General features: G+C 35.5%; 1 protein-coding gene across 1 annotated transcript; it reads right to left on the bottom strand.

The window, feature by feature from the left end:
• Positions 1 to 9: 9 nt before the first annotated feature.
• On the bottom strand, positions 10 to 16849 carry LOC142452748 (amine sulfotransferase-like). Its single transcript, XM_075553971.1, has 6 exons — positions 16711 to 16849; positions 13146 to 13354; positions 8290 to 8416; positions 7194 to 7288; positions 3463 to 3649; positions 10 to 131 (listed from the first exon to the last, which is right to left on the bottom strand). Exons 1-6 carry the CDS (start codon positions 16847 to 16849, stop codon positions 10 to 12), a joined length of 879 nt encoding a protein of 292 aa, XP_075410086.1.
• Positions 16850 to 18387: the final 1538 nt, after the last annotated feature.

The raw sequence follows: 18387 nt of genomic DNA, 5'->3' as shown, positions 1-18387 counted from the left end.
ATTAAAATTCTATTCCTCATTTACATCCCAGATGAACTTCAGAGGAATATCTTTCATCTTCCTTTGGAAGATCCTGTCAAACATCTCACTCTGCTCCACAGTCAGGTGACGTTTCCAGTCTCCAATTGTACCTGGTGAGGTAAGCACATGGACAGTCGCTAGCGGAGAACAATGCACGATGAAGGCCAAGGTCCTCTCCCCACTTACTCTCTTCTCCAAGTCAAGCTAATATTTCCAGTAGCTTACCACAAGGCTTAACCCCTCAGCTCTCTGTATGCATGAAATGGACCTAATCATGCTGCCAACATGGTGAATGTAGAGTCTATTTCTCTTTCTGTTAACCTTCCAACTGCTACCATTGAATCATAATAGTTCTTGAAAAGGTGAAAAAAATCTTCAAATGTATTAAAGACTAAATCTATTCTTTGGTAAGCAGTATACCTTACAAACAATATATAATACAGTTTTACAAAAAAGCTATATGATGAAGATATTTCTTCATCCTTATATTGGCTAAAAATTTGAAGCTCAAAATTTTCAAGTAATAATGTCAAGGTTGTAGAGGTAATCAAAGCTGTGTATGCTGAAGCTTTATAAAAATTTTAAACCAATTTTAAGACATGAAGACTTGTAACTTAGTTCCTTCCATTGTCACATTTTTGAGCATATTCTCATGGGCATTTTTAGTACATGGAATACCTTGGAGGCATGCGAAGTGCAACACATCTGATTTAGTTGACTGTTGAGTACACTGACAAATCCAAAGCATTTGCATTAGCTGCTTTATGATTAGGAGTCAATTTCAGAGTCTCTTCTGACACCCACTTCAATCTTCTCATTATTTTCAGTCTTTTTAATGATCTTTTGCATTCTTTATGGGTGATGTTCTTTTTTTAAATTTTTTTATGGATGATGTTCTTGATGTCATTTCACAGCTCATCAAGTCTTGTGTCATTAATTTTCAATGCATCAAATTGTTCTTGAGATGGTTTCAAAATTCAGGTGGGATATACTCAGGGTTGTATTTGGCTCTTGTGGACTTGCTTTAATTATTTTCAGCTTTGACTTGAACTTACACGTGCTAAACTGAGGACTTGGATGAGTGTATTTGGCCTTATTCCCACACTCATAACCATGAGCATGGAGAACTAGCCCTATATTGAGAAACAAGTTCATTGTTCTAAGATAGAAATGTTTTAAAATATACACTTTTCAGGCTGAAAATGTGTGTCCTGTAATATCTCTTATTAAGGGTCAGTTGTAAAGGAGCTACCATAAAAGTTTAGTCGTTTTTGCGCCTGTTATTCACTAAGCCTCAAGGTTATCTGTATATAATAGCAATCAACTTCAGTAGCCCAACCACTGTAAATGTAGCAAACCCTCTTCTGATGTCTTTTGTTGATACAGATCATAGATCGTTCCCCGGGCAGGGCTCTGGGGCATCCGTGATCAACTAGCACTAAGTCAAGGTGATGACTAACGTCATTGTCTGTTTATTATGTGACCTGCTTTATTTTATTAATGGGTAATAATGATGTTACCCATTAACTATGTAATAGGTTTGCTGTATGACACTTATGCCTACTGAAAGATTGTAAGGCCCATCATATATACCTATTGGAAAATACATTCACACTCTGACATTGGAACAAGGAGTCCTGTGCCCTGCTGTCTGTCTCTTTGCCTTATTTTTCTCAATCATAAATTCCCTCCTGAGGACCTGTTTAATTGTTGGGGACTCATACTCCAGCACTTACATAGAAGCAATTGATGGTGTGCTTCACAGGTGGCCCCAGGCCCCTTGGTGTTGTTGTTGGGTGCCCTGGAGTTGGTTCTGACCCATAGAGAACCTACGTACACTAGAGTGAAACACTGCCCAGTCTTGAATCATCCTCACATGTGCTCCTATGCTTGTGCCCATTTCACAGCCATGGTTTAAATTCATCTCTTGAGAGCTCTCCTCTGTTCCACTGCCCCTCTACTTTACCAACCACGGTATCCTTTTCCCAAGTCTGATCTCTCCTGACCAGCTGCTCATATTGAGCTTCTCCATCATCCCTTACCACAGATGTATTCAACTTGATTTCTGTGTATTTCTTCTGGAGAAGTCAACAAGTATAGTCACATTTTGTATTGTTGAAAAAAATTATTTGTGATGAAGTTATTAGTCTTGCAAAATATGGCAATGCAATGTCTAGCTTTGTTCCTATCCCATATGCCATGTTTTCCAACTGCTATTTTTCCTCTTTGATTCTGACTCATAGAAACCCCCCAAAACCAGAGGAGAATTGCCCTATTGTGTTGCCAAGGCTGTAAATCTTCCCAGTAGCAGAGCTCACCTTTCTCCCATGGGGAGGCCAAAGCATAAACCATTATGCAACTAGAGCTCCCTGATGAGAATGGTCTCAATGAAATCTTTGAACTTAAGAGGCAGTGGTTCAGAGGAATTTCTGAAACCTACTGATGCACACCTACAATGTATTGTTTGGTTTTGAATAATTGAATCCATAGAAGAATGGATAGGGTCATATCATTCTAATTTTAATGATGATGAAAATAAGTAATTATTTCAGAAAAAGAAATAAGTAACAATACGGGAAAATCTATTTACCTTCTATTATGTTCTGGAAAGGGTAGATAAACAATTGAAGCTTATATATATTCTATTCTGTATTCTATTATACCTTATACTTTATGTATTTTATATATATATATATAAAACAAAAGCAAATTCACTGCCATCAATTTTATGCTGACTCATAGTGACCTTATAGGACAGAGTAAAATTGCTTCTGTGAATTTCCAAAACTGTAAGTCGTAACACTTAATGAGAGTAGAAAGCCCTGTCTTTCTTCTTTGGAGTGGCTAGTGGTTACAAACACATACACAGACACACACAGACACACAGACACACACACACACACACAAATTGATCACATATATCCATTGCCTTCACACAGACATTACTAGAAAATTGTAAAATGTCATCAATTTTGTCTGGAACTGGGGTTGGCAAACTGCGGCTCTCACTGGAGCCACATGCAGCTTTTTTGTTAAGTGCATGTGACCCCGAAGTAATACTGAAAGCGAAAATAAATGCATTATAGTTTCATTTATAATATTACTTTATACTTTCTTTGCTCATAAAAATATCTTTATAGCTCTCAAATAATTTTAAATTGTTATGAGGGACAGGATAGGTTCTTCTGTCTCAAAGTTTTCCCAGCCCCTGGTCTAGAAAGAAGGGAAGGAGTGTCAATTCGATAGGACGAAATGTCAGGCTTTGCACTAACACAGTGTTACAATTTCTGAGACACTCCTCAGAGCTATTTCCAGTTAAAAACTTTGATGGCTTCAAGAAACCACTGAGAGAAGCATAATGGAAATACCTCTTCATTCCCCTGTGGGTCCAGGACTCAAGGGAACATTTGCATTTTGGCTGCTGTAAGCCCTGAGCATTACCTTTGCGTAGGAAACGACCATCATCTGTTCTTATCCCAATTTCTTCTTTTAAAATTTTATTATAATTGGCTTGTGGATCAGATTTCATGTTTTGAAAAGTGGCTTGTCTCACCACATCATCCACAGCCTCGTCACTCAGTTCTTTCTCAAGAAAACTGCAGATTTTAAGCACACAACTTCTGAGATCCTAAAAGAGATTATTGATATGAGAAACTAATCAGTTTATGCATGAGTTATAGATGCCATTTTTAAATAACATTTTTAAAGCAATGGTGCTTTGTCTTAATTTAATTCTAAATTTGACAACAACATATTATTTTATTATGCTCCTTTGAAAATTAGTGCTTGGGTTTTTAATGCTTCCTATTGTTTTAATGTACATGGGTGCTAATATTCACTTGCTCAGTTATTCAACATTTTTGAAACTTGATGTATCAAAAACTGTAGTAGATGTTTGAAAAGCTTAGGAGAACAATAAAATAATATATGTTTATTAGAAACACAAAGTTTCATGAGGATATTAATAAATAATATAATTAAAGTACAATGGGCAGCTTAATATGAATACAATGTACAATGAATGGTAATAAAAAAAGATTGCAGTCCAGTATGGATTACAACTTAATGTAAGGATAAATCCTCACAAGTGGACCAATAGGTAACATGGTGAAAAACTGAGAAAAGATTGAAGTCATCAAGGAGTTCATTTTTCTTAGATCCACAATCAATACTTAGGGAAGCAGCAATCTAGAAATCAAATAACACATTGCATTAAGTAAGCCTACTTCACAAGTGTTGAAAAGCAAGGATGTTACTTTGAGCACCAAGTTGAACTCTGGTGTTGGTGGAGATTATTGAAATTGCCGTGAACTTCTAAAAGAACAAAGAAATCTGTCTTGGATGAAGTACAGCCAGGATGTTCCTGAGTGTTAAAGATGGGGAGGGAGATGTCATCTTGAACGCTGTGTACATGCTGTTGGGAGAGACGTGTGCCTGGAGAAGGACATCAGGCTTGGTAAAGCAGAGGGGCAGTAAAGAAGAGAAATGTCCTTGATGAGATGGATGGACACAGTGATTGCAATAACGGACTCAAACATAAGAACAGTGTGAGGAAGGCACATGAGTGGGTGGTGCTTCGTCTTGTCATACGGAGCGTCACTATGAGCAGAAGCTATGCGATGGCATACAACAACAACAGCCTGACAGAAGTCAGATCATTGTAAAATCATCTTCGGCAAACGTTTACTTTCCCGTTAGACTCCCAGCACATTCTATTGGTTCACCTTTCTTTGAATGGGCACAACCATGACTCTCTGTAATTGATTGGCCATAAGCTGTCATACAGGTGGCATAGACTAGGGAGCATTCACATAACAACACCAGTTCATGAAACTACTCCAATTGCTAGCCCGCCTTCCAGACCTGTGCTTATCACCAAGGCTTTCAGGGTAGCCTGGGCTTTTTCTCTCAACACTGTCAGTACGAGATCATGTCCTAGCTCTTGACATTGTTTAATGTCAACCAATTCTTTGGTACAATGCCTGTGTATTTCCACCTTTTATGATATTTTTTCTATTTCCTGTGTAGTTCAATTTTTTATCCCCACAATCCTTCAATATTACTAATCCTGACCTGAATTTCTTCCCCAGTTCCTTCAGTTTGTCCAGTAATCTCTTTCTTCTTGGTTTTCTCTCTCCAGGTTCTTGCTCATTTCATTAAAATGCTTACTTTGTCTCCCACAGCCAGCCTTAGACATGTTCTGTGCAGCTCTTTCACCTCATGATTTTTCCCCGAAGTGTCTTTAGCATTTGCTAAATTGAAGACAATTTCAGTGTCCTTATGATATTCAGTTTAGTCTTTTCTTTCTTTCTTTTCCATTTTCCCATCTTTTCTATCTGACTGTCTCAACGTACTATATTCTTGATGTCATCCGACAGCTCTTCTGGTATTTGGTCATGAGAGTTAAATTCACTAGGGATGCCCCAAAGGTATAATACTTTGGTTCCCAGTGACATTTTCTAACTTATTCAACCATCCTCATACCACCATGATGGTCCCCTCCAGGCTTGGCCACTAGCCTTGTTCCAGCTGATGACACAATTGAGCTCCATAGTTTCTCTCCAGAGATTGAGTCAATGAACTCACAGTGACACTACCTTAATCCAAGCCACCGTTATTTTTCATGTAATTAATTCACAAGTTTCTAACAGGTCTGCTCTTAATAATAGTTATCACCTCTCAACCAGAAATGAGACACTCTTGTAAAAATACATATTTTATCACATTTCTATCCTTTTTATAACTCTTTAAGGGCTCATTGTTTAAGAATAAAAATAACAACAATGATTTAAAAATTTACTAACATCATCTGTAAACTTTGTACAATCTGGCTCCAATACACCTCTGAATGTTCATGTTTCATCACTTCCACTTAGCTCTTTTAGTTTTTTCTTCAGTTCATCAGAACTTTTATGGTTTAAAAAATTTACACATTTTATTTTCTTTTTTTGGACCACTTATTCGGTCTTCTCCCCTTGTTTAACTTGTGATTCCAAAGTCACTTGACACCCAGAAACACCCTGAACATCTTGGCTATGTAAGATCTCCTTGCTAACAGCTTATCTGCACTTGAACTTCATAACACTTATCATGTTTTTACATGATCTATTCTTTCATAATGAATACACATCTTACATGTTAAACTATAAGCTCTCTAAATAATGGACTCTAAAAAGAATCTTCTGTTTAGTTACATGCCTGTATTATTGTAGGTATACAATATTATAAAATAAACTCATGAATAAAATTTGTTTTAAAATAGTAATCTGATCACAATGTAGAGAACTTCAAATGTGTTTTGTCTGGTTTAAAGAAGTCTTAAAAGGTCTTTGAGTTGATAGTATTTAAGCCCAATTTCACATAAAATCTACATTTCAAAATTCTCTGTACAACAGGAAGGATATACATCATAGGACACAGATTCACGTGTGGCAATAATCTGTCGTTCCTTCAGAATTGCTTCTCATCCCAGTGATCCACAAGCTCTCCTCCCTCTTTGTTTATGTCCAGCTGTCTGGACATTTGGTTTTGCCTTGATTACTACATGTAGCTACATGAGAGGATAAAAGACTGACAGTTATGTCCAACTCATAGCAACCCTATGTGCAACAGAACCAAACACCTCGAGTCCTGGACCATTCTCACAGTTGTTCCTGTGTTCGGCCACTTATTGCAGTCACTGTGCCAACAGGTCTTTGCAAGCGTCTTCCTGGTTTTCACTGTCCCTCTAATTTACCAAGCATGGAGTCCTCCAGGGACTAGTTTCTCCTGATAAGATGGTCAACATTTGTAAGACGATGTCTTACTGTCTTTGCTTTTAAAGATCATTCTGATTGCACTTCTTCCAAGACAGATTTATTTGTTCTATTGGCAGTTCATGATACTGTTGACATTCTTCACAAGCAGCGTAAAGCAAATACATCAATTCTTCTATGGTCTCCCTTATTCAGTGTCCAACTTTCACACGCATATGAGGCAACTGAAGACACCAGGATTTGGGTCAGGCACATGTTAGTTCTCAGGGTAACAAAAACTTAGAAGGCCCCCCAAAAATCTTAGCTGGAGTATTTAGTAAGATTCACTGAGAAGTAAAAGAACGTCTTTCACTGACAGCAAAAGAAGGAAGAACTGTGGGGAAGCACAGTAACAATAATATAACCTTCTGATCTTACCTTCTTCATGTCTTCATACCTCATAAACAGAACATTGAAACTATGTCTGTGCTCATACCAGCCTCTGATGTGATCAAACCAAAGGCTTCCAACCACTGTGGGAAAAATTAAAATAAGTATTAATTGAGTTAATAATTAACATTAAATTTTAATAAGAGTAAAGGATGTTGCATTTTTACAAATAGAGAACTATATCATATTTTGTGTCTTGCAGTGCTCAGAGAAAATATTTTTCCTGCTACTGATTATCCGTATTACCTTCTTTGAAAATGGATAGTACCTTAAGCGTCAATCATATAATTTGAATAGGGATTTTCTTTATAGAAAGATACTTTTTGTTCACAGGAAAGCAGCAATGCAGTAATAAGAATGTCACAGTTTTAACTATGAAAATTTATTAAAAGGTAAGACCATTCATTTTCCTACTTTCTCTATCTGAATATATGTTTTTATTTATCCTATTGTTGTCTAGTCTAAGGCCTCTGAACAGCAGTTTTAGATATCAATCTTAGAAATAAAACATAATATTCTAAACACGTGAGATCTCAGTTTTATGTTCTACAAGTTTCTTGCCCCGGCCTGTATTTCTCATTGGATTACAGACTGTCACCATTAAATTAATTCTGACCTCTGGAAATTCACTTCTTGTCAGTGGAGTAGAATCATGCTCCAGAGTGTCTTCAAAGGCTAATGCTGGGGAAGCAGATTGGCAGGCTTATTTAGAAGTGCCTCTGGTAGATTTTGACCTCAAGCTTTTGGGGTTAGCAGCTGAGTGTGTTAACATTTGCATCATCCAGGGCATCCACTCTGGACTTTGTTAATATCAATTGCTAAATGTTTGTGATTATTTTGTGCTCTGACCAAAAGATTTCCTAAATATACACCTTTGTGATATTTACCCCCCTCAAAATGGTTCTTGCATGAGTTGAAGGGAATAGGGCTCTAACATAAAATCATGTACAATAGTACATGATTCCTCATAATTCTACCTGAATTATCTTCCTTCTCTAACCCCAATTATGTTTGCTAAACGAGAATTTCCCCAGAAGTCATCAGTACCTCATAAACAAATTGTTTGATTAATAAATACACTTACCTTTTCCATCAAGAAATCTTTTCATGAATTGCTCTACAGTATCTACATCTTCTAGTGTAACCAAAAATTTTGTAAAGTGAAAATATGATATCAAAACATCCTTAGGGTTTCTGTAGACATAAACAATCTGCCGAGGAAATGAAGAAATACCTTTTAACAATCGGTTATTTTCCCTAGATAGTTTTACACATGCACAATATTCAATTACAAAAATCTACACTAAATTATTCACTTAGTCTACTATTTATGGAAACTGTTTAAATAGTTTTATTATTACAAAGAGTGTTCCAATAAATGACATTCACAGGACATTGCGTGCATGTGCAAGTAGGAGGACGCGTTCTAAGAGTGGAGCTGTTCACTTGTGAGGCCTGCATGTATTGTACATTGGTTTCAACAGCGACTGTCCCAATTCACCTTCCCCAGCAATATGTGACCTTCGACGTCTAAACACAGTAAGATTGGGGATAACAAGGAGAGAGAAAACTATTTACAAGATGGTTATAGAGCAAATGATTATAGAACTGGGAATAAAAAACAACAGTAAATATTTAATACCATACTAAAATGAGTGATAAGGTCAAAGACTTAAATGTGAAAACAAAGTTGGTGATAGAAACTATTTGTTGGAGAACTATTTGTAATCTTCAGAAGCTTTCTTTTTTTAATTTTTTTTATTTTATTATTTTTTTTTCAGAAGCTTTCTTAAACAAGATATTTTTATTAAAAGTAAAGCTTGATTTGCCTACATTAAAATGAAGAATTATGTTTATTAAAATTTACCTTGAAAAGTTAATTAAAAGCACAATAAAATAGGAGGGAAGAATTATATATACCATAAGAGAAATCAGTTTTCAGAATATGCATATATTTTGAAGCATATACTATATACATATCTGAGTGATGTCACATTAGTCAGAAGATATAATTAATTAATTAGACAAACACATGAAAAATGCTTGCTCTTACTATTCATTAGGGAAATTAAAATTGAGTTCCATCTGAGATACCACATAATGAAATTGCTCAAAACTTGAAAGTCTGAAAAGAGTAAGTACAAGGAACTATGAATCAACATAAATTAATAGGACTATATTCTTTAAAAAAGAAAGTATCATCTTAATAAGCTGACTATTCCTATATTTATTGCTTTGCAATTTTATCCACGGTGGATAATCTAGGGGAACTCATGCAGATGTGCACCATGGGTGAGTTCATGAATATTAACGACAGTGTGTCAAAATAAAAACACTAGAATATTCCAATTATGTGGAGCAGGGCATGTATCACTCACTCACTGGCTGCCATCACATCAGTTCTGATTCCTGGGTTCCTATGCACGGGGTAGAACCACCCTGTGGCTTCCTGAGACAGTAACTTATGGAGATGTGACTCGTGGTTTTGACCTGCTGACCATTAGGATAGCAGCCCAACACGTAACCACTATACCAACAGGACATCTAAGGATGAGCTCAGATAGAGGTATACTCATTCAATTAGGTATAAATTTAGTGCAAAGAAAATCACATTGAAATTTAAGAATGAAAAAAGAATACAACAAAAATTCAGGCAAAGTGGAGTTATCTGCTAATTTTGAGACAAAAGAGTTAAATTGAATGACAAGTTGTTTGGAAAGACCAATAGAACACTCAAGTAGAAAAACGCAAATGATACTAATTCTTGTAATTACATTAAGATTTTGATTTAGTCAGATCCATATAAACAAACTTTGATTGACTTCAGTTATACGGAAAAAGGTGTCAATAACTGAACAGCATTTTACATGGAGTTTGTATTAATAACTCATAGAGAATGTGATTACTTTTCTCATTTAATAATTTAAACTCCAATATATATATATATATAATTAGTGTGGTATCATTACCTGATGATAGTGATATTATACTAGTTATAATAATGAAAATATTTTTAAAGTAAATAATCCAAACAATTGAAATTAAAAATTTAATAAATATTTGGATTAATTAAACCAAAACTAAATTATAGATTATTTGGGCATTAACAAAAATATATCTAAAGTTATACTTTAAATAAAATTATAACCTTAATAAGGTAAAATTAAAAAACTGAAAATTGGAATAAATAATCTAGCTGAAAGTGATAAAAAAGTAAATGTAAATAAAGTACGAGAAAACAATTAAATTTAAAGTAAATATTAATACATTGAATTTTGTTTTTAAAAAGTTCTGAAGAAACTTTATATTTATAAAAAACAAAGAATTAAGACAGTTCCAGCATTTCAAATGAAAGAAAATGATAAAATTAATTAGAAAAAATAATGATATTATGACTGAATATTTTCATTTGTTTCAATAATTTTGAAAATTTAGATGAAATGTGATGACTTACTTTTAAATTATAGTGTTGATTTAGGAAAAGGAAAGTAATTGCAGTACTGAAACCAAAGACAGAACAACTGTAGAACATCCGAGATCAATTTTAAAAAATAATTAGTGATAAAACGCAGTGGACATTTTCAAAAAGAGTTTTCCATGAGTATTTCCAAGGAAATACTATACTATGAACCAGCATCGAAGGAAGATGAGGCCATCTGCTCTCATAAGATCACAGCCTCAGAGCCCAGTCCAAGTCACTGTGACTCAGAATCAATCTCTGACAGTGCATTTACTTCTCTGGTTTTGCAAGCAAGTAGGATTTATTCCAGGAATGAGGTATTCCTAGGTTAATCAATTATTTATATTTTACTATATATTGAAAAACGGAAAAGAAGACATCTTCAGTTACCCCATCCAATGCATATGAAATGATTACTCTTCTGTGAATAAGCAAGCCTACAATTAAACTTCAAGTATATTAAGAACAAAATACGCTTCACACTTATATTCTCTAGATATCCCTAGCGGAACAAAAGAACTAATTTACTGAACTTGCTAGAGAATCTGTGAAAAGAGAAGGCTATCTGCTCTAATATTTGACCCCTACACATTTTACCTAATGAAATATAAAAAAAGGAAAATATTGAAAAGAATGAAAACTTAGACATACTTCTTGTTCAGGTGATAAATTAAGTATATATAAGAGAAAAAATTAAACAAGCCAAGAATATATATTAAAATTATATATTAATATATAATCAATGTATATTAAAGAAGTAGTAAACCAATGCTTTTTGCTCAAAGCGAATAAATTAAATAGAAAATTCATTGTGTAAACATTTTTCAGTTCTAAAGTAAAATTAAAGAGTAAAAACCTGAAAATTGATTCAAATAATAAAAACAAAAAATGTCTAAAGTGATTATGGAAATCAATGTTAAACTCATTTTGATGCTAGAAAAGTAGCCTTAATAAATAACCTTAGAATGGTTAGTCGGAATGCTGAAATATTGTATTGCATTGTCAACCATTGCCACATAGCTAATCTATACACTTAATAATTTCTAATTGGCATCTAAAATCATTAAGGGATTATAATACTAAAGAATAAGATTGTTGTAAGATTTAATTGATCAGACTGGAAGTTTTCATATTTATAATATTTAAAACAGTAAAAAACTGGAAGAAATGAATGATCTATCAATATTTGGAATGAAAATGCAGAATCCATAAAGAGTATTTAGTTGATCAAAATATAGATTTGAAATATTGGGGCAAGTAGATGCTTTAATAAATAATGTTGAATCAATGAACTAACATGGACAAATATAACACAATATTAATACCTCACAGGATATGTAATTTTAGATATAATCTATAACCTAATGTATAATCTTTAGCCAAATGTAAAAGGTAGACAATAATTAGACAAAGCCTAGGGAATATTTGGACAATCTTGTACTGGAAGGATATCTTAGCAAGACACTAAAAGTAGAGGCTGTGAAGGAAAGACAGACAAACTGGTTATTTAAAATCAAAAGCTGTCAACAACTTTCAAAGATAAGCTCTTACTTTGAAAAGTATTTATTCCATGGAAATGCTTTTACTTCTTGTCATAGTGTTAATTCTGACTCTTGGTGCACATGTGTTCTACCTCGGTAGAGTAAACATGCTCTATGGAGATTTCTTGGCTGTAATCTTTATAGAAGCAAATCACAAAGGCTACGTCCTCGGTACTAATAGGTAGGTGTGAACCACTAAACTGTATTTGAGTAAGCATCCTATAGTTTACAGATCAAGCAACAATCATTTATACCTCTCAGTTATTGTAAGTACTCTAGAAAGCAGCTAACCAAACAAAGTACAAAAAAAATCACAAAACTATATAAAATATTTGAAATCCTTGGAGTATGTTAAAAAAGATACTCAATTATTAGAAATTCTAAGTAATGCAGGTAATGAAATTTACTTTTTTTAAAATGTAGAGCATTAGCTAAATGGATCAGTTCAATGATCAGAAAGAAGCACTCCGATGTGGAAAGAAACATTCTTGGATGCTAGTACAGGTTGATGGATCATAAAAAGCAAGTAGATAATATCGCTTTTTAAAGCATTTATATTTCACGTTTAGTAAAGTATTTCACTAGATCAGAAAAGTACAAAGATCTAACAAATATTTATTACAATATAACCTGATAAGTGGCTGTAACCTAGCAGTCCGTGAATATTTGACTTGTAGCTCACAATGAAATTTTATTAAGCCAATAAGATAAGTGGAGTTTTAAATGCTGACATGAAATTTATTTATCTACATAATTTCATTGAAACATGCATGGTGATCCAAGGTATGTTTATACTTCTAATAATCTCTATATTCCTTAAATATATATGATAAGATATTTGCAATAAAATAAATAAAACATTTGAAAGAAAGTGGATGAATAAGGACAAAGAACAAGGCATGTCTAGGGGAAAGTCCTTGAGCATTTTCTATGACATACTTTAGCTTTTTTGTTCTTGAGGCCCTTTGGAGCTAAATAATATGGAAGGTGGGAGGAGAAGAGGCGAGGAGACGGGCGCTTGAAGAAATCCATTTTCCTAATATTATACTCCAGAAATGGGGCTCTATCCAGTGTTTCCATATGTGTAGTTCCGTTACGATGATCCTCAAAATAAATCAAGCTTAATATCTGCTGAGTCCAGATTGTGCCTGTAAAAATGTATAATATTGTTTCAAATAAAAATTGATTCATAAGAGTAAATGTAGTCATCATGCTCTCCATCTTCCCTCTGCCCCTTTAGATTTGATCTTGGGGTTCTAGGCATAATGCCATGTACAAACGTAAAATTACTCCTGGAAGGTTAATTATTTCAACTTTGCTTCCTCATCCACTTCAACCACTGAAAAACTTCAAGTCTAGCCTTGCAAATTTTCCCATGTGGAAGGAAATGTGGCATGAGAAAGGTGTTTTCAGTACGTTCTGTGACCCCACCAGGATCAGACTCAACCGCCATTTTGTGTTGACAGTCCTCCAGACTTGAGAGAGAGAGAGAGAGAGAGAGAGAGAGAGAGAGAGAGAGAGAGAGAGAGAGAGAGAGAGAGAGAGAGAGAGAATCTAATCGCTATGTCAGACCCTCATGGTCAAAGCTTTTTATTTTATTTTTTTTGAGAAATCTGTGGTGGATTCTGTATATCATGGAGTACAAAAAATGACACCTGATGGAAAATTAAATTATTTGGGAGATAATATTAATAAATGAAACATTCACAATCTGGAAAGACCCAGATTTTGGAATGAGATAGCATTGTTTAACAACTATTTTGACAAGTTCCAACTTCATATATATGTCCATGGTCTCACCAGGCTTTTCATTGTTATTGTTGTTATTTTCCAGGGTAATCAGTCTCTTCTTATTTATTATTCCCCTCAAGTGGTTTTAAAACCCAAACCTGGAGCCTTGCAGCACTGCATCTTAGATGGGATACGGGTTGTGGAACAGAGAACATGGCTTTGTCCCTTGTTTCTGGCTTTCTGAAGTGCACAGGAAGTGTGGCTATGGGCGCATGGCTGCACTTGACCCTCAGGTGGGACGTGCTGTTCTCCGCTCCCTCCACACTGGCTTCCTCTTGCTCTGCTCCAGGAAGAACCTCTCAACCGCCAGTGCTGCCCTTGCCCAGGCCCAGGCTTCGACAGCAGCTCCAGCAGCACCAGCAGTTTCCGCAGTGGCAACAAGGAGATCCAGAAGCAGAATCCCATGGAACTGTAATAGAGTGTGCGTGCAGTCTCCAACTCACATGCTGTCCTCTTTCATATTGTCGACATTAAGTGACACATGCTGGCACTTCCAAGAAAAAGGTATACTTTAAAATGAACTGATCGTTCTAGGTCTATGAAAGAACCCTTCATCTGAAATCCCTATCCAACAACATCAATAGTTAAAGCCAAGTCTTGCGTTGTCCACAGACGGAGTCTGTATTGCATACTAAGGAATCATCCTGTGCCCTCCTACATTGTTGGACACACTGAAGGAAGACCTTGAGGCCAAGCATGATGACCTCAACTTGGACAGAGTCTCATCCCTCTCCACACAGAGCTTTGACTCCGCCCTCAAGGAGAGGGGCAGGAAAAGCATACGGAGACACCAGCTATGCCCCAGGGAAAGAGTGACAGTGAAAGGCTGGATGCATGACATTTGATGAGACACCAAAAAAATGTGCTTCAAGCCCCAATTACTCTTCTGTTAAGAGCTTTGTCACGTTCCTCCGTGTGAAATGTCCTTTTGTAATGACGTGATTGCAGCCAGAATGCTCTTTAGAGGCAAGGATAGAGAAACTTCATCTCATATGCTTTCACATGTTGTCAGGAGACACGTGGCCTGGAAAAGGACATTATTCTTGAACAAGCAGAGGGGCAGCCAAAAGAGAAGGGCCCTGGACAGGATGAGCTGACATAGTGGCTGCAGCCACAGGCCCAAACATAAGAACACTTTGAGGCTGGGTCAGGACCTCTGCTTTGTTCTGAAAACATAGGGTTGCTACGAGTCAGAATAAACTTAGAACAATAACAATGATGACACAATTTCATCCCCCTCCCCGCCGCTTTTGTCTAGTTTCTGATTTTAAATGTGACATTTCACTGTTGAATGTGATGTCTGCTATAGTCTTTTGGTAGATTCCATTATCAGGTTATTAAAAACTTAACTTTTCCCTGTTGACTAATAGTGTCCATTATGAATAAATGCGGGATTTTATTGAATGATTTTCTGCATCTTCTGAGATGATCATAAAGATTTTCTTCTATAGTCTAGTAATGCAGTTCAACTATAATAATAGATTTAATATTTTCCAAAGCAATCTTGACTCCTGAACTAAACATACCCTGTTCACAGACTATTTTTCATGGTTAGACTTGGTTTGCATTTGAATGAGGTTAGAATTTTTGCTTCTATGTTCATGAATATAGCATCAATGTTCTAAGAAGTAAAGTGTCAAAAATATTACAAACATTATTGCTTAATTAATTATCTACCTTTTAAGGTTGAAATAATAAGGTGGATCCTGAGATACTCAATATTGTTCCCTTCAAGTGAACAAGAACCCTTCAGGATGGAAGAAGCGTTGTGTGTGATGACCCAGAAACAGCCTGATTTGGGGTGACCTATTCTTCTATGGACTACAGTGCTTTAACTAAAATTAAGCAAAATTGGGTGGCACAGATATTAAAAGGTGGGAGGAGGGGAAATTGAAGAATTTCAGTTTTGTTAAATGGAGTCATCAATCCAAAAAATTTTACACAATGAAAGAACCTAAGGACAAGGCAATATGTTTCTAAATAAACATCTGATGATTTTCAAAGTAATAGATATTAGAGAAAAATGAGAATATCTATGAGAAATTAGACTTCCCTATAACTCTGAGCAGCATTATCTAATGAATTAAACATTGATTGAATGCTACCATATAGATCATGTTCTAGAAAGTATGATTTAAAACTAATCATTTAGTAAATCAAGGGCAATTTCTTTTACTTCAAAAGGATTTCTTTATTATTGATAAATGCAAAAATTACCACCACAAATTAAAAATGTTATAAGGATTTATTTCTATCATCAAATATAAGTATACAAAAATAGATCAACACACTGCCATGAAGTCAATTCCAACTCATAGTGATCCTCTGGGATGCCGTGGAGTAGAACTGCTCCTCAGATGTCCTAAGGTTAAATCTTTATGGAGGCATATAATCCCATTGCTCTCTGTGGAGTAGCTGGGAGGTTTAATGGTCTGTTAATGAAAACTTGCTCATATCAGAAATATATTTCCTCCCATTCTCAACCCAAGTTAACATGCCATCACCTAACAAGTAATTGCTCTTAACTCAATATTTGATTTCTTTATATTTTTCATCAGAGTTGACATTATTTGCATCGCAAATATCCTCACCAGCATATGTATTTGTGCTTCATGTAATTTTTCTCTGTTCCTGCGTGATGTCCAATATGTGCATACACATATGAAGAAACCAGAGTAACGACAGGTAACAGAGGGCCCAGTCCTCAACTCACCAGATTTGGGATATGTGATTATGAAGACATCTTCATCTCTAATTTCAAAATCATCTAGATTTTCTAGTTGGTCAATATCAATCAAAGAACGCTCAAAATTATAGCCTTTAAATTTGAATAAATACGTGTCCTCATCCATTATTAATCACCTGCAAATAAAAACATGACATTATTTTCAGGCTCATAGTATTTTATATAAAATAACTAAAAGCTATTGAGTACTTAATATAATCTGGGCAACATTTAATGTCATACATCTTTTAAACTCATTTATCATAGTACATATTTTATAATTATCAAATCACTTAATCTTTACAATAACCTAATAAAGTAGGCATTGATATTATTACTATTATTTTAAAAATGAGGAACCAAGATTCTTAGTTTTAACAGTGTTCCCTAAAATCACCTGAATTAAGTATTATCGTAACTTCAAACATATGGCTGAAGAAATTAAGGAACAGTCACCTTAATTAAATTTCTCAAAGTTACCCAGCAAGCAGAACATAGAACTAAGATTTGATTCAAATGTTCTGGACACAGGGCATATGCTTCCAAATCACCTCAATATAGAGCATATAAGTATTTCACGATTTTTATTTCCCATTTTTATGGTTGTAGCAATAGGAAATTCAATGTACTTTTAGTAAATATACTTTTAATTGCTTTTTATTCCCCAGAGCATGAATAATCTGTCTCTAAAAGATGCTTCTGAGACATTGTGGCATTTGATTTGTGTGTTAGGCCAGGGTGACTAGAGAATCAAATCCAGTGACACTCAAAATGTGTAAGAAAGAGCTTTATATCAAAAAGTAATTGCATATCAGGTAAACATCCCAGCCCACTCCAGTTCAAGTCCATTAAGTCCAAATCTAGTCTTTACGTGCCTCTGCAGACTCACAAAGCCACATGTAATGAAGCAGAATGCGGGAATATCACTAGTAGGTGGGTACAAAGTCTTTAGCCCACACACCCTCGTTGTGGGTATCCAATTTCTATACTTCCCTTCTACCAACCCAGTGCTCTGAGTAAACAAGTGTGTGTTTGAGGTGAAGAATCTTCATTCCAACTGGAGTCTTGTGAGTTCGCATCATATACAAAATCAAATCAGGACAGACCGCCTATATAGTCTGCAGCAATGTGCAGCAAATGACAGGATCAAAATTTTTATCTTCATCTGGTTGGGTTCTGGTTGACTTCAATGTGGGCTACCTCTTGTAGTTTCACTAGGATGCCCATTGACCACCTCAACTTTAGACCATGGACCCCTTCACAAATTCTCAACAATCCTAGCCCCCTTAGGCTATGTCATGCCATAGGCCAGTGGTTCTCAAACTGTTGGTCGTGACCCCTTTGGGGGTCAAATGACCCTTTCACAGGGGTCGCCCACTTCATAACAGTAGCAAAATTACAGTTACAAAGTAGTAGCAATAATAATTTAATAGTTGGGTGGGGGGGGGTCACCACAACATGAGGCAAAGGGTCGCAGCATAAAGAAGGTTCAGAACCACTGCCATAGGCTCAGGCTTAGCTGAACTCTTAAACTTTAGATGGGCAACCTGCTCTGTTTCTCCTCTATTCTGTGTGAAGTAGGTCCATGGATGTCAGTGGCCAGATTCAATCTGTCTCTCTACTGTTGCACTTCTCCCACTCCCATTCTACAAGGGAATGGAGGTG

This window comes from Tenrec ecaudatus, chromosome 7 (genome assembly GCF_050624435.1).
Source record: "Tenrec ecaudatus isolate mTenEca1 chromosome 7, mTenEca1.hap1, whole genome shotgun sequence".
Taxonomy (NCBI): Eukaryota; Metazoa; Chordata; class Mammalia; order Afrosoricida; family Tenrecidae; genus Tenrec; species Tenrec ecaudatus.
This window is presented reverse-complemented; position numbering and strand designations above follow the sequence as displayed.

Coding starts and splice junctions, on each gene's coding strand:
- LOC142452748 (XM_075553971.1), bottom strand. CDS start 16,849: ATGGATGAGGACACGTATTTATTCAAATTTAAAGGCTATAATTTTGAG. Junction 13,355..16,710: donor AATCACATATCCCAAATCTG/GTGAGTTGAGGA, acceptor ACATTTTTACAG/GCACAATCTGGACTCAGCAG. Junction 7,289..8,289: donor AAGATTTCTTGATGGAAAAG/GTAAGTGTATTT, acceptor TTTTTCCCACAG/TGGTTGGAAGCCTTTGGTTT.